This window comes from Ranitomeya imitator, chromosome 4 (assembly GCF_032444005.1).
Source record: "Ranitomeya imitator isolate aRanImi1 chromosome 4, aRanImi1.pri, whole genome shotgun sequence".
In the NCBI taxonomy this organism is placed as follows: domain Eukaryota; kingdom Metazoa; phylum Chordata; class Amphibia; order Anura; family Dendrobatidae; genus Ranitomeya; species Ranitomeya imitator.
This window is the reverse complement of record NC_091285.1, coordinates 133,478,267-133,494,763: the sequence shown is the minus strand read 5'-3', so window position 1 is coordinate 133,494,763 and position 16,497 is coordinate 133,478,267. Positions and strand designations below refer to the sequence as shown.

At 41.2% G+C, this 16,497-nt stretch overlaps 1 protein-coding gene across 5 annotated transcripts in view; it reads left to right on the top strand.

The window, feature by feature from the left end:
- ACSL6 (acyl-CoA synthetase long chain family member 6) overlaps positions 1-16,497 on the top strand; it is a 330,780-nt gene that overhangs the window by 300,623 nt on the left and 13,660 nt on the right. For all 5 annotated transcript variants that reach the window (XM_069763930.1, XM_069763931.1, XM_069763933.1 and 2 more), the window contains exons 19-20: positions 12,842-12,943; positions 15,736-15,807. In XM_069763930.1, coding sequence (XP_069620031.1) covers positions 12,842-12,943; positions 15,736-15,807 — 174 coding nt within the window. The remainder of the gene's footprint in view (positions 1-12,841; positions 12,944-15,735; positions 15,808-16,497) is intronic.

The window sequence follows — 16,497 nt, the reverse complement described above, 5'->3', positions numbered from 1 at the left end:
AGATTATGGACAGTAAAAAATATACTATAGTAATTGGCGTCTACTACAGTATGTTGTACTGAATTTAGTTAGGATTAGTGTCAGATAGTAAAGCAAAAAAAGAAGCAAAAAAATAGTTTAGATTAGTTGATTTGATTATATTAGAGACAGTAAAAATATACTGTACTAATTGGCGACTACAGTATTCTTTATTGAATTTAGTTAGAGTTCCTGTCAGATAGTGTGGAAAAAAAGAATCGCATCCATGTGGGCGTCCTACAGTCGTCAAATGCTGTTCAGTGACACACATCACTGATCAGCCTCCGGTTGTTGCTTTTTTTTCAATTAGATTAGTTGATAGGACTACATTAGGGAACAGTAAAAATATACTGTAGCAATCGGGAACTACTTTATTTAACGTAAACATTAAAAATACCTAATCCTAGTGAAACACAATAGATCTAGCCGTGCACCTAACCTAGCAGTATCCCTACGCTTGGCTGCTGTCCCTTCCTGTCAGTGGAGGTTGGCACCCTGATAGAAGCGATTTTTTTGGCACCCCCACTCAACGGTGGCTATCCCCAGCTAGCCCTATTAATTCTTATCAAGCTATAGGTGGGAAAACAATAAGCATTATAAAAGAAATGAAAAGAAAGCGCTAGGTAAAAAGAGAGTTATAATGCACAAAATACTTTACTTCCCCCATGCATAAATTCCTAATAACCAGACTATAGCTAAAAAATTGCACTTGCGTATGGCCATGAAGAATCCTATAATGTGTTGGCTATGATGGCCACTTCATAGATACTCACAACCTATATTCAATAGGACTTACCTATATGTGCTTTTTGTAACAACAGCAAATTCTTATGCCCGGTACATCCTTGGAAGACTGTTTTGCTCCTGCTCCACATTATACGTAATAAAGAATTGGGGACCCTAGCCTGGAACCCCCTCCTAAGCCTTATATCCTTCTAGGCGTCAATTATGACCTATATATCTATGGTATTTGATACTTCCCCACATCTTATATTAAATGGATACAAAAAACGGTCTTCTGTAGGATTGTCTGCAAAAAAATTTTCGTGGGTACTCCTTACAGTATGTCTATAGGGGGTCTTCTGTTACTCATTCTCTATTGTATATAGTGGGCCCATATATTAAGATTTAATACATACTAGTCAAGTTAAAGGGCAATATATCTAAGCACTATCTAATGACCAGTGGTATAGGCTTCAGACTCTGAATATCAAATGAGCATTCTTTTTCCCATCTGTATATTTATTTATCTGTTCCTTCAGTATCTATATCTATTTTTACTTTATTCTTACCCGTCATTTTGTACCCACGAAATGATTACGTTTGTACACTTATTTATATGTTGAAGTTGCTACCACTTTAAGATGAAGGACTATTTTTCTCTGGCTCCAGTGTATCCTGGCACATGCACGGTAACGTAACTATAGGGCAGCGACATATGTCTAGCATAGCGCGCACTCCATCTCTGGAAACAGGAAGTGCTGCGGCCATTATCATTTATGAGCGCGCCTCATAGCGTGCGTTCCAGGTTGGAGCGCATGCGAGGTGTCTCTTAGGTGAGTGATACGTTCTGGGCGCCTGCGCGCTCTGTGCATCTTTGGTAATAGGAAGTACGTCTGCTTCTACTCTGACATCACGTCCTCAGCGTGCATTCCAGGCTGGAGCGCAGAATATGACTGTAGATATCCGTTTCAATATGGTATGCATGCACGACTATAGATGATTCTAATTGGCCGTGCTGTGAGGGGACTAACACGGTTTCATGGACATTTGTTGATTAGCTAGTTCTGATTTATGGACTTTGTTTATCTTATACCTGGTGGTTTCTGGGAAAAAGGGGCGGTTTTCCATTGGCAGGCTGTGACTGGCCAATGGGGTCCATCTTTTAGTATTTAAACCGGCCTCATCTAGATCTAAACAGGTCTGTCCATCCATCGGGACACCTGCATCCATGGCATAACTGGTTCTACACCTTGCCTCCTGATGAACCGTATGACGGGGAAATGCATTGAGGCGATTGGCTGGAAGCTAAGTGTCCTTGGGCTAACACCCTTCTTTGCTTTCTTCTGAATAATCCATCAGTGCCTATAAAATTGCATATCGCTGAAAGTTTTTGATATCAGCTTTGATGGACTATTTATCAGTATTTGAACCAGGCTTTAAATGTTTGGTGATTTGACCTCCCCCTTGTTTATTCTCTATCTATTTTTTCTGGAGTCCTATTGAATATAGGTTGTGTGTATCTATGAAGTGGCCATCATAGCCAACACATTATAGGATTCTTCATGGCTATACGCAAGTGCAATTTTTTAGCTATAGTCTGGTTATTAGGAATTTATGCATGGGGGAAGTAAAGTATTTTGTGCATTATAACTCTCTTTTTACCTAGCGCTTTCTTTTCATTTCTTTTATAATGCTTATTGTTTTCCCACCTATAGCTTGATAGGAATTAATAGGGCTAGCTGGGGATAGCCACCGCTGAGTGGGGGCACCAAAAAATCGCTTCTATCAGGGTGCCAACCTCCACTGACAGGAAGGGACAGCAGCCAAGCGTAGGGATACTGCTAGGTTAGGTGCACGGCTAGATCTATTGTGTTTCACTGGGATTAGGTATTTTTTATGTTTACGTTAAATAAAATATTTTTTAAGGTGACTACATGTTACACAGTTGATTATTTTCCCTGACCTTATATTTTTGTGTTCGTATTAGCAATCGGGAACTACTGCAGTATTTCTTACTGAATATAGTAAGGGTTAGTGTCACATAGTTGTGGACACTTAGTAATTTTTATTTTACCAAACTTTTATATTTTCATTTTTTTTGTTTCTAGATTCTTTTCTTATTTTTTTATCCTCTAAATAACAAAGTTTACAAAAAATACACACATCTAAATAAAATCTGGTACACACACAAACACCGCATACGTGAAAGAATGTCACGCTCACCCCAATCATTGCATTGAGCGGAGGATATTGAGGGAGAGAATGCCACCTTCCTTTATATTTCACTCTCCTCCTATTCCTCAAGTGATATCACACAGATACCACAGAACAGAAACTGAACCAATGCCCACCGTTACTGACCAAGTATGAACCTCACCACCCAAAGATTATGAGCCACCGATTCCTGATTTTGTGGCACAATGAGGAATCAAACTTGACACCACCGGAGTCTCTCCTCTGAGGATTTTGTAAACCTCATGGTGGCCCAGATAAATTTGTACACCCAGCACTTTTTGGCACAAAACTGCCCTTTATGATTTTCTAACTGGACAAAGTAGAAATGAAAACGTTTTGGGGCCTTGTCTTTCACATGGTGTCAGTGAAGCCAGAACATAGGCAATATTGGAGTTTTGACGTTTTGTATAACACTCCTGTATTCCGAATGGCTATTGCCCTAAACAATTTGAGGCAATCCACAAATTTTTGCATTACAGTGATAAAGCACAATGTTCTCCCCGAGATGACTCCAACTTTGACCAACTTTCCAAAGTTCGGCCATTGATCACTTCAGCAACAAGTTTGTTGAGGTGTACTTCCCCCAAGGGGACATTTGTGTGGATAAATACCTAATATGTTTCAAGAGGCGGCTCAAATTCCTGCAATACCTGCCCAGTAAGAGGGCCAGATATGGAATTAAACCCTGCAAGCTGTGTGAGAGTACCTCAGGGTACACTCAGGTTTAGAGCTTATGAAGAGAAAGATACCCAGATTGAACACCCTGAATGTTCCCCTGTCCTGGGAATGAGAGGGATAATTGTGTGAGATTTGGTGCACCCACTGCTGTATCAAGGTTATCACCTCTTTGTAGATAACTTTTATACCAGCATCCCACTCTTCAAGTCCCTCTCTGCTCGAGCTACCGCTGCATGTGGTACTGTCCACAAAAGTGAGATAGGCCTCCCTAAGATGCTATTTGGGTAGCTGCTCATAAAGACTGAGATCAGAGCCCAAAGTTAAGACAACATGCTGGTGATCATGTACAAGGACAAATAATCCCAAGTCATATCGAACAAATGGTATCACTATAATGAAGTACAATATGTAATGAAAAAACAGAATCAGAATCAGTGGCATCTGTCTAAGAATTCAAGAGCTAAAACATAAAATTACACTGGTCAAAATTGGAAAATTTGGCCTGGTTAAGAATGTGAAAACAGGCTTGGATGTGAAGGGGTTAAGGATGGACGGCAGCAGTGCCAGAGTGTTAGCAGGGAGGCCACAGAGGAGGATATTGCAGTAGTTGAGGCGGGAGACCATGAGGGTATGCAATAACATTTTTGTTGATTTATGGTTGAGGAAAGGATGGATTCTGGAAATATTTTTGAGTTTTGAGCAGCAAGAGGAGGAAAGAGCTGGGATGTGTGGTTTGAAGGACAGGGCAGAGTCGAGTGTTACTCCAACGCAGATTTTCGGTACAGGAGAAAGCGTAATATAATTTATTGTGATAGATAGATTAGGTAAGGGAGTTAGGTAAGATGGAGGAAAGATGATGAGTTCTATTTTGTCCATGTTGAGCTTTAGGAAGCGTGATGAGGAGGAGGATATGGTTTATGGTTTATAGACACTCTGGGATTCTGGACAGCAGAGAGGTTGATCTGAGTATCTTCAGTCTATAGGTGGTACTGGAAGCCATAGGACTTTATGAGTTGTCCCAGGCCAAAGGTATAGAGTTAGTAGAGTAGGGTTCCCAGAACAGAACCTTGAGGGACAACAACAGAGAGAAAGAATGAGGGGGTTGTGTGGGAATGGGAGACACTAAATGTGAGGATTCAGAGGTACGTGGAGGTCCTGGAGAGGGCAAGGTCTTTGTGAGGCTGGATAGGGAGCATAGGGTCTAGTGTATGTCGGTCTGTGTGGGTGGCTGCAGAGGACCACCGAGTAAGACCAAAGAATGAAGCAAGGGTCAGGAGATTGGAGGCTGCAGGCTGGCAGGTGTCAGTGGGAATGTTGAAGATGCTCATGATGATGGTGGAAGTGTCAGCAAAAAGTGTAGAAGCCAGGTGAAGTGATCAATAGCGGCAGTGGCCTAGCTTGGGGTGCGGTATATGAAAGCCACTTGGATAGGCTAAGAGAAAAAGGTGAACGACTTAGAGCTCATTGCAGACAAAATGGGTATTCTAAAGCACTTGAGAGAAAAAGGGCGCAGCAGATGGTGGTCAAAGGAATGGGTTTTATACTGCATAGATTGAAGTGGTTTCTAGTAGGTTTGGGAGTGATAGAAGGGAGAATTAATGGGGATATCAGCCGTTGAGCTCCAGGGTTGGGGAATAAATCGCTAGCAGCGAAGAGAAGTAGAGACAAGGGCAGGGTGTGAGAAAAGGAGAGTGGCGTTCTTCTTTTGCGTTTTAGGAGAAGGGATTTGTGAAGGGAGTAGGTCTGCAGATGAGCTTAGATATGGAGGGTGACATAATTATTTGTTTGGACAGCGTTGGGGTTTGGGGATAGCGAAGTAGAGTAATAGTGGGACAAAAATTGTAAGGGCATAGGTAAGCATGGTGTAAGTGTATGAAGTTAAAAAGGTAAGCACAGTTAATAAACAGTGTAGCTCTTTCTGGATACTTCTATGACATTTCTATATATCTCTAACGTATGCGTAAAAGCTGCACTTAAAAGATGCACACAAAGACTTATTGTATCACTAAGTAGTAGAAATGATTGTTTCTCTATCACTGTACTTAATTCCTGCAGAACTTGAGAGTAAATACCATTAGGGACCTATGATTTGTAAAATTTATTGATTTTGAAGCAAGGGTTGAGCAGATGACATTTAACCCAAGAGCCATAACCTTTTTTATTTTTTCCATCAATATAGCCATATGAGGGCTTGTTTTTTTACGAGACAGGTTGTACTTTTGAATGAGACCATTCATTTTATCATGTGATGCACTGGCAGGAAGCAGGAAAAAAACCCAAGTGCGTTGACATTTAAAAAAAAAGTGATATTTTACAATTGTATATTTTTTTTAATTTACCATGTTCACTATACGATAAAACTGACCTGGCAACATGATTCTCCAGTTCAGTACAAGTACATAGATTCCAAACATTTTTTTTATTTAAGTGGAAATTTTTTTTTCTAACATTCGTAAAAAAAAGCAAAAAAACTTTATTATGTCAACATTTTCCAAGACCCATAACTTTTTCAGTTTTTGGAATATGGGGCTGTATGAGGGATTATTTTTTGTATCCTGAGCATTTTTATTGCTACCATTTTGGCATAGATAAGATGATTTAATTGCCTCTTATTGCATTTTGTTGCAATGTTGCAGCAGCCAAAAAAAATATTCTGGTGCTTTTATTCTTTTGTTCATTACACCGTTTACCAATCAGATTAATTTATTTTATATTTTAATAGATCAGACTTTTACTAACAAAGTGAAACCAAATGTGTATTTTTTTTAAAATTGTTTTATTTTTAATGGGGGCAAACAGTGGTGATTTGAACTTTTGTGTTTTAACTCATTTTTTATATTTGTCTTTTTTTATTTTTATTTTAAACTTTTTACTGTATTCAATAGTCCCCTCAGGGAGTACATAGAGAAAATCATGATCTCCTATGAGTGCCAGCAGCCCACAGAGAATATAATACAGTCCCCCATAGAATATAATGTAGCCCTCCAGAGAATGCAATACAGCCCACCTCCCCATAGAATATAATGTAGCCCCCCAGAGAATATAATACAGCCCCCCAGAGAATATAATATAGCCCCAGAGAATATAATACAGCCCCCCATAGAATATAATGTAGCCCCCAGAGAATATAATACAGTCCCCCATAGAATATGTTGCCCTCCAGAGAATGCAATACAGCCCACCTCCCCATAGACTATAATGTAGCCCCCCAGAGAATATAATACAGCCCCCATAGAATATAATGTAGCCTCTAGAGAATATAATATAGCCCCCCACAGAATATAATGTAGCCCCCAGAGAATATAATACAGCCCACCTCCCCATAGAATATAATGTAGCCCCATCAGAGTATGATGCAATCCTCCCCCATAGAATATAATACAGCCCCCCATAGAATGTAATACAGCCCCCCATAGAATATAATACAGCACCCCAAAGAATATAACACAGCACCCCAAAGAATGTGATACAGCCCCCCCATAGAATGTAATACAGCCCCCCATAGAATATAATACAGCACCACAAAGAATATAACACAGCACCCCAAAGAATGTGATACAGCCCCCCCATAGAATGTAATACAGTCCCCCATAGAATGTAATACAGCCCCCCATAGAATATAATACAGCCCCCCCCCCCCCCCCCCGAGATCGGCCCCACAGTCCAGCACTCATTGATAGATTAAAAAAAAACCACAAACAATCCTCACCTCTCCTCGTGCCATGCGCTGCTCCCAGCTCCAGTCTCAGCAGCTGCAGTCTGTCCACACAGCAGGTACGTGATGATGTGAAGTCATCACGCACCCGCAGTGTCAGAGGCAGAGGGGAATGATGGGAGCGGGAGCATCAGCTGTTGCTCTCTCCTCCATCATTGCATTGAACTGTACCGACATCATAGACACTGGTATGGTTGAATGCGTTGGCGCTGGCCGAGGGCAGTTAGCGCTGGCAGGGGGGAGTTTGCGCTGGCTGAGGGGGAGGTGACTGGCTGGAGGCCCCTGGTCAGTCTGCCACTAACACCGGCCCTGCCTCGGATGCAGGGACCTCTCTGACCCCATAAGTTGCGGCGACACTACTTCCTGAATGAATATGGAGGGACGCTCCTGATCCTGACCCTCCCCCCCTCCGAAAAGACATCAGATTTCCTGGATTGTCTAACGGAGGGGAGGGAAGGTTGAAAAGAAATAAAAAGTTCTTCCCTGTCTTGCTGCTGCCCCCCTGCAGCCCGGCGCCCTAGACACATGCCCTCCAGTGCCTAGTGGCAAATGCGGCCCTGCTCATAGCCCCTCTAATACACATGTTACCATAGGAAAAGTGAAAACTTATGAGACCCCCAACTTGAAGAGCCTTCCCTCTTATTGGATCCTTTCCTTGTGAAAGATAATTTTACTTTAATTATTTTCAAAAACCTATTTTCTTTGCTGGACCTCCAAGTTTCTGCTCCCCAACATTTATCAAAGTAGTCAAAGTCCCCCTTAATAATTGCTTCTCACTGATTTGGTGCCTCACCTATTTTCTTTAAGATGATATGGTCTGCTTCTTCCTTTATACCTATACCTATATCTATTAATTGACCTCTCACTCACTCGACTTTCCCCTCTCCAGTCCATCCTAAATGCAGCAGCCAGGGTCATCCATCTGGCTAATCGGTACTCAGACATGTCCGCTCTGTGCCAGTCATCACACTGGCTGCCCACTCATTATAGGATCCAATTCAAACTGCTTGTTCTCACCTACAAACTTCTCTACAGTGTGGCCGCCCCCTACATCTCTTCCCTCATTTCTGTGTATTGGCCTACCCGATCGTTATGCTCTGCAAGTGACCACCCACTCCCAGCTCCAAGACTTCTCCCGTGTTGCACCTATTCACTGGAATGCTCTACCCCAAGAAATTAGGACTATCCACAACTTACATAGTTTTAGGCTCTCCCTAAAAACATATCTGTTCAGAGCGGCCTATCACGTTCCCTAATCAAAGTACTTTCGTGTGTGTAGCCAATTCACTATCTATCTTAAAATAACCATCCATCAAACTGCACCACAGTCAACAGCACCACAAATGCTGGCTGGTGACTACCTCATGCAGCCTTTATCTATCCTCCACTCCATCAAAATGGTTGGACCATTATTGTAAATGAGCACCTGTACTTTGTGTCTCCCCCCACCTCATTGTAGACTGTAAGTACTTACGAGAAGGGTCACCTTATTTTGCTTTAAATATTGTGTTACTTATGACTTGTATATGAACTGCTAAACTGTAAAGTGCTGCAAAATTTGTTGGCGCTATATACAGTTGTGCTCTTAAGTTTACATACTTCGGCAGAATTTTTGCTTTCTTGGCCTTTTTTCAGAAAATATGAATAACACTAAAACTTTTCCTCCACTCATGGTTAGTGGTTGAGTAAAGCCATTTATTGTCAAACTGCTGTGTTTTCTCTTTTTAAATCATAATGACAACTCAGAACATCCAAATAACCCTTATTAAAAGTTCACATACCCTGGTGATTTTGGCCTGATAACATGCAGACGTTGACACAAATGAGTTTGAATTGCTACTAAAGGTAACAACATCCTCACCTGTGACCTGTTTGCTTGTAAGCAATGTGTGTGCATAAAAGCTGAGTGAGTTTCTGGGAACCAGACAGACTCTTGCATCTTTCATCCAGCCACTGACGTTTCTGGATTGTGAGCCATGGGGAAAGCAAACGAATTGTCAACAGATCTACGGTAAAAGGTAGTTGAACTGTATAAAACAGGAAAGGGATACAAAAAGATATCCAAGGAACTGATAATGCCAGTCAGCAGCGTTCAAACTGTGATTAACAAATGGAAAATCAGGGGCCCTGTAAGAACAAAACCGTGGTCAGGTAGACCAACAAAAATTTTGTACACAACTGCCAGGAAAATTGTTTGAGATGCAAATAAAAACCCACAAATAACATCAGCTGAAATACTGGAATCTCTGAAAACTAGCGGTGTGGTTGTTTCAAGATGAACAATAAGGAGACACTTGAAGAAAAATGGGCTGCATAGTCGAGTCGCCAAAAGAAAGCCATTACTGCACAAATGCCACAAAGTATCTCGCTTAGAATGTGTAAAACAGCACAGAGACAAGCCTCAAAACTTCTGGAACAAGGTAATTTGGAGTGATGAGGCCAAAATTGAAGTTTTTGGCCACAACCATAAACGTTACATTTGGAGAGCGGTCAACAAGGCCTGTGATGAAAGGAACACCATTCCTACTGTAAAGCACGGAGGTGGATCGCTGATGTTTTGGGAATGTGTGAGCTGCAAAGCCATTCAAACTCATATGTGTTAACGTCTGTGCATGTTATCAGGCCAAAATCACCAGGGTATGTGAACTTTAATAAGGGTCATTTGGTTGTTTTGGGTTGTCATTATAATTTAAAAAGAGAAAACACAGTAATTTGACAATAAATGGCTTCACATAAAGACTAACCATGAGTAGAGAAAAAGTTTTGGTATTATCATTCATATTCTCTGAAAAAAGGCCAAAAAAAGAAAACATTCTGCCGGGGTATGTAAACTTTCAGCACAACTGTAAATAAAGATTATTATTATTACTAGATGGCAGCCCGATTCTAAAGAATTGGGAGTCTAGAATCCATATATACTTTATTTATTCAAATGTAAGAATAATACAATTAATAAATAATAGTAAGAAAGAACAAAAATAATAGGCAGTATATGGAGAAAACACCAAACAAAAGTTCAAAATTGGTGTGAAAATGTTACTGAACCACTTCACAACTAAATATATATAGTTTTGGTAAATGGTATTATCATTTTTTTGACGAAATTCGGCAGGAGCTTGAAGAGCAACGTCACTGGGCCCGCCTCCACGCAGTAGAAACTTGCTGTGAGGTAAAAATTCAAAAATCAAACCAAAATGGCGGGCGGAGTGTGTCACAGTACGGCACGTTTCTGATTGGTCGCTCGCAGCAGGCGGCAACCAATCAGACACTGGACACTGTTGACGTCACTTATCTCCGGACATTAGCTCCGGACATTAGCTCCGGACATTAGCTCCGGACAAAGCCACGGAAGTTGGCACAAATTGCAGGAAGTAGTATTCTAGGCAATTATATATTAGATACTTGGAGACTTAAAGGGAACCTGTCACCTGAATTTGGCGGGACTGGTTTTGGGTCATATGGGCGGAGTTTTCGGGTGTTTGATTCACCCTTTCCTTACCCGCTGGCTGCATGCTGGCTGCAATATTGGATTGAAGTTCATTCTCTGTCCTCCATAGTACACGCCTGCACAAGGCAAGATTGCTTTGCGCAGGCGTGTACTATGGAGGACAGAGAATGAACTTCAATCCAATATTGCAGCCAGCATGCAGCCAGCGGGTAAGGAAAGGGTGACTCAAACACCTGAAAACTCTGCCCATATGACCCAAAACTAGTCCCGCCAAATTCAGGTGACAGAGTCCCTTTAAATAAAATCATAAATGTTGTTGATAAAACATCTGTTAGTAGTGAACATTCACTATACATATTTCGCTATAATTCACTACATCTTTATTTCTTGTCTTTGTATTACCGGTAACTGTTCTAACCTCTCCCCCATTCCATACCACTGTCATAACTAAGGCCCATGTCACTATCTACATAACATCCTCTTGTACGGTAATTACCCCATGGTTTCTCTGGCCTAAAGAACCAAGATAAGTCTCTGCCTACAGTCCCGCCCCGGGGCACAAGCATCACAACTGAAAACTTCTAACACTGATTACACAAGAACAAAAATACGGATTTCTTCACCCAAATATCATTTTAATCAGTGTAACAGTGGCAACATGACAATGCCTGTAGTTTACTTAGCAAAATCCTGCTGACAGGTTTGTTTTAAGCTTAAACCCTAAACCCATTTTAATTCCAGCTACTTCTTACCTCTAACTTCGTCATTGGTGTCAATATGCACCATGAATGCTGGGTCCTCATCAGTTCATCAAAGTAATCCGTCAACCCAATCCGCAATGTATCGAACTTGAGTGCCAGGAACACAACACATCTTCAACTATCCCAGTCTTTGTGTTAGATTACCCTTTCTGTTCCTATAATAATTGAATCACGACTGCCAGCACCCGTCTGGCCTGCCCTTTACTCCTATTCTCCTCACCACTAGAGCAGACATTTTACCGGCATTCAGAGGGCACATCTTGCTTCAGTTGTGCTACCCTTGTACTGCCACCCCACTCCATCTGCCAACTTGACAAACCAGTTGATGTGTGCCAGATTAGGACTGGCCTTACACTCTTCCTTCTAACTCGCCTTCTGTCTCCCAGCTAGCTCCCTGATTGTCTTGATCTTCCATGCTACCATCATCCCCTACATCTACCCCAGCAAGCACCTGTTCAGTGAGTGGCAAACTCTTTTCCATTTTGTCAGTGGATCTCAGTGTTGCAAGCTGCTCATTAAGATCCAGTACCTGGGCTTCCAAATGTACAGCTGGTCAAGGATTGTACATACAGTACAACATGATGATGATTAGCAATCATGGAGCACATTTTACAAATGGGGATGGATTGCACAAACACAGGAATAAGTACAGATCAAAAAATCAGTCAATAAGATCAAGTTACTTCCTTCCAAAGTCCCTAAATCCAAAATAACTAAAACTGAAGTCAAATTTTTTTCTATAAAACTGAAGTCATACTCATAAGACAAAACACAATTTAGAGCAAAACACTCACAAACTAATTCACTTGCTTTTTCAGATGCTTTTAAAAATGCTTTCTTGTTCTTAGCTGCAATACAACTAGCAACTAACTGCAATGTTTGCAATATGTATTTTCTCTTCCATTTCCATTACCTGGGTTGTCACTTCTTTAATTAGGAGTGGTATTCAGCAAAAGCAATGTATGATTCCCTGTTGCCCATTATTGGGCAACAGTTTATGATGTTCTGTTGCCTGTTGTCCATATAGAAACTATGCTAAACCTCAGTCTACCTGGCATTGAAAAGATTTTTTTGGACCCACCAGATGCTAGCTGAAAATGTGACCTGATTGCACCAAACAATATTTTAAGCTACCGCATCAATTAAACTTGGTATGGGGGACAAAATTGATTAGTATGGTTCTCAATGTTAAAAATGACTTATTCCTTAAAAGGTTGTAAGTAACTTACCGTAAATGTATTCTCTGATTTTTTACCTCATTAGGCCTTTTTAGTTGGCATTGTTGTTCCAGATGCCGAAGTGATGCCAGGATGGGCAAGGAAGAAGGGTTTTGAAGGAACATTTGTGGAACTATGCAATAATTTGGTATGAAATCAGCACATACAAAATAATAAATGTTACCAGTACTAAAGAAAAAAAGCAAGATAAATTTGTGTATTGGTCCAAAAATACAAACAGATAAAAACAAATTACGGTAATCATTTACTAGGAATATGTCGTCCTGTTATAGAAAAGGAGTCTAGCACAGCTGCGTTTTTTTTTTTTTTTTTATAAAACTGTGTCTTTTATTCTATAGGTCCAGAGACATGTGCAAAACACTTGGCTGATATGTTCATGTTTTGAGCTAACAGATCTTAGATAAAGCCACATACAACAATACGTTTTTAGACCTTAATTATAATCTGAATTGCAGCATTAATTACTTAAATGAGACTAAATGGCTGCTTTAATATAAATTTCTATAAGACATACAGCAATATTCAGATGATACATCTAATCCTAATAGAACACAAACATAGTAATACAAAGCTACATCAGACTGTTGATGTAACATCTGTCTGAGGCCATAGCCACAAAAAGGCTACATCGGACATACTGGGCACAAGCCACTCTGACTGGCAGACTCCAGAGAAACCCTGACACCATTTTACGACTATACAGGGATCTAAGCTCACAATGGGGTCCAGTGCTAACTACGGAGGGGCTGCTATCCAGAGGTGCGCAGGAATGGTTGCCAAGCAGGGTCAAAGCTGAGAATTTGCATGAAGGACAAAATCAGGATCCGTAAGAAAAGTCAGAATACATAAGCCGAGGTCAAAACAAGGAGCAATGAAACAAGGAGTTAAACATCCAGGACTGAACCAAAGAAGAAAAAGACTGTATCTGGCAGCTTCCGGCAGTAAGCTAGAAGCTTTAGTAGGGTGTGATTAGTGATGAGCGAGTATACTCGTTGCTCTGGTTTTCTCGAGCACGCTCGGGTGTCCTCCGAATATTTATTATGACTGCTCGGAGATTTCGTTTTCATTGCGGCAACTGAATGATTTACAGCTACTAGCCTGTTGATTACACGTGTGGATTCCCTAGCAACCAGGCAACCCCCACATGTACTCAGCCTGGCTAGTAGCTGTAAATCATTCAGCTGCCGCGATGAAAACAAAATCTCCGAGCAGTCATAAATACTCGGAGGTCACCCGAGCGTGCTCAGGAAAACCCGAGCAACGAGTACACTCGCTCATCACTAGGTGTGATGCTTTCCAATTGGCTGGAGCAGTGACCTGACAGCATACACACCCATACTGCTAAACTGGATGGCAATACGATCCCAGCCACCCAAATCTAGGTAGCCAGACAGATCCTGTGCCATCCAGAGCTTCTGGTTCCAACGTTTCTTCTAACACCAGAACCGCCAGCAGAATGAATATGGCTTTACCTGCAGGTCCTGGTGGAGATTTGATAGTTGAGATATATTAGCACATTGTTAATAGTTTAGAATAATATAGCATAGAATAAGACATTAATAGTGGTATGAATTAAGGATGAACTGAAAGCAATTCTAAAAGAATTTGCATTTATAATAATCAGACATTTATAATTATAACTAGACAGCCAATATATTCCCCCATCTCCAATTAAATACTTTTCTATATCATTAAAGGACACTTGCATAATGTTTATTATATAACGTTATTGGAGCTTTACAGGCTTACTTGCATGAACCCTCACAGTTACTCTACGCCAGAGGTCCCCAACTCCAGTCCTCAAGGCCCACCAACAGGTCATGTTTTCAGGATTTCCTTTGCATTGCACAGGTGATGCAATTATTACCTGGGCAAGACTAAGGAAATCCTGAAAACATGACATGTTGGTGGGCCTTGAGGACTGGAGTTGGGGACCCCTGCTCTACGCCACAGTGCACAACATGCACACTCCCAGGACCCCGCCCACCCAAGCAACTACCTCACAACTTGCACATATGTGACCATCCACCTACTAGCCTCTTCTCACCCCTAAAAAGGGAACCTGTCAGCAGGATTGTGCTGGGTAACATACTACCACTGTCAGGTTGGCGCTGTTATACTGATTGAAATGATCCCTTGTTTGATGAAATCCGTCTAGTGGTGGTTGTTTAATCTTTATTTGCAGTTTTCATTTAATGAGATTCTCGTGCTCTGGGGCGGGCCTGTGGGAGGGTCTTTATGTGGTGCTCTGGTTATGACAGGTCACTGATCCCTCAGTGACATGCCCCCTATTTTACATACTGTATATCTTATTGTTTTGAAAAAAAAAATTGCATTCATCATGCAGGCGCCGGCGGATGGATGCTACTGAGCAGGTGCCGCCAGTGCCATCTTGGTGGAGACAATTTTTTTCTTCCACTGGCAAAATGGTGCCGGCGGTGGCGCTTGCACAGTAGCATCTATCACGTTACGAAATTATGCTACAGAACAAGCGTGGCCAGCGCCATTTTGAGGAAATTTTTTCTTTCTCAAGAAAATTAGATAACTAAATAAAATGAATATATGGATATTATAGATCCGAGCATGCTATAGCACAGGCGCCGCCGTCGGTGCCTGCATGTTGAATGTAATTTTTTTTCGGGGCGGCATGTGGGCAGGTCTTTCCTTGGTTTCTCTGGCTTAGAGCAGGAAGGTAAGACTCTGCTTACAGTCCCGCCCCGGAGCTCGGGCATCTCATTAACTGAAAACTTCTAACACTGATTACACAAGAACTACAAGATGGACTTCTTCACCCCAGGTTATCAGTTTAACATTACCAACCTGACAATGACTGTAGTTTACTTAGCAAAAACCTGCTGACAGGTTCACTTTAAAGACTTTTCTTTTAAAATGTATTAATATATTGATTTATTTTTTTAGGAACTTAAAAAAGCAATAATGGCTGATATGGTGAGACTTGGAAAAGAGAGTGGGCTCCATTCCTTTGAGCAGGTAAGAAATGTTATCGTGGAGCTTAGGGAGTCATCAATGTTGCGTTCCTTACATGTTGGTGATACTAGTCTGATTGATTGCAATGTGGTATTCAAAATATTATTAAAGGTGATGTCCAAAGGAGATTTTTTTTTTCGAAAGAACTTACACTGGTATGAAAAAAAATAGAAGTCATTCTCAATTATCATTAGCAGCTCTCTTTTTGTGGCTTACTCAGTCCCTACTGGTCTGTATCTCTTGGTAGGGTCTCGATGAACACAAAATGACATAACTGTAGAAAAAAGACATGGACCGCACATCCAAAACTCTTTGATCTACTGTCGCGAGGCTAAAATTTACAAAACTGAACATGAGGTTCTTAGTTTAACATTCTGATCAGACTGTAAAGCCCACTGTCACGTCACAGTGAACCTCTCAGTGGGTCACCAACCTAACAGGTGTGGAGGCTGTGCCATGGGGGTTTTGCCATGCAGCATGGGTGCTGTGGGTCACTCTCACTGCTAATGCGCTGTCGCTGCGATGGTGGTCGGTGCATGGCACCAGACTTTTTCAGCTATGAAACCATTGGGATGTTCACCGTGATGTGGCAGTGGGCTTCATAAAGTCTGATTAGAATATTAAACTAAGAACTTCGTGTTCAGTTTTGTAAATTTTTGCACAGCAGTATTAGATTAATGTATGATTTTTGGA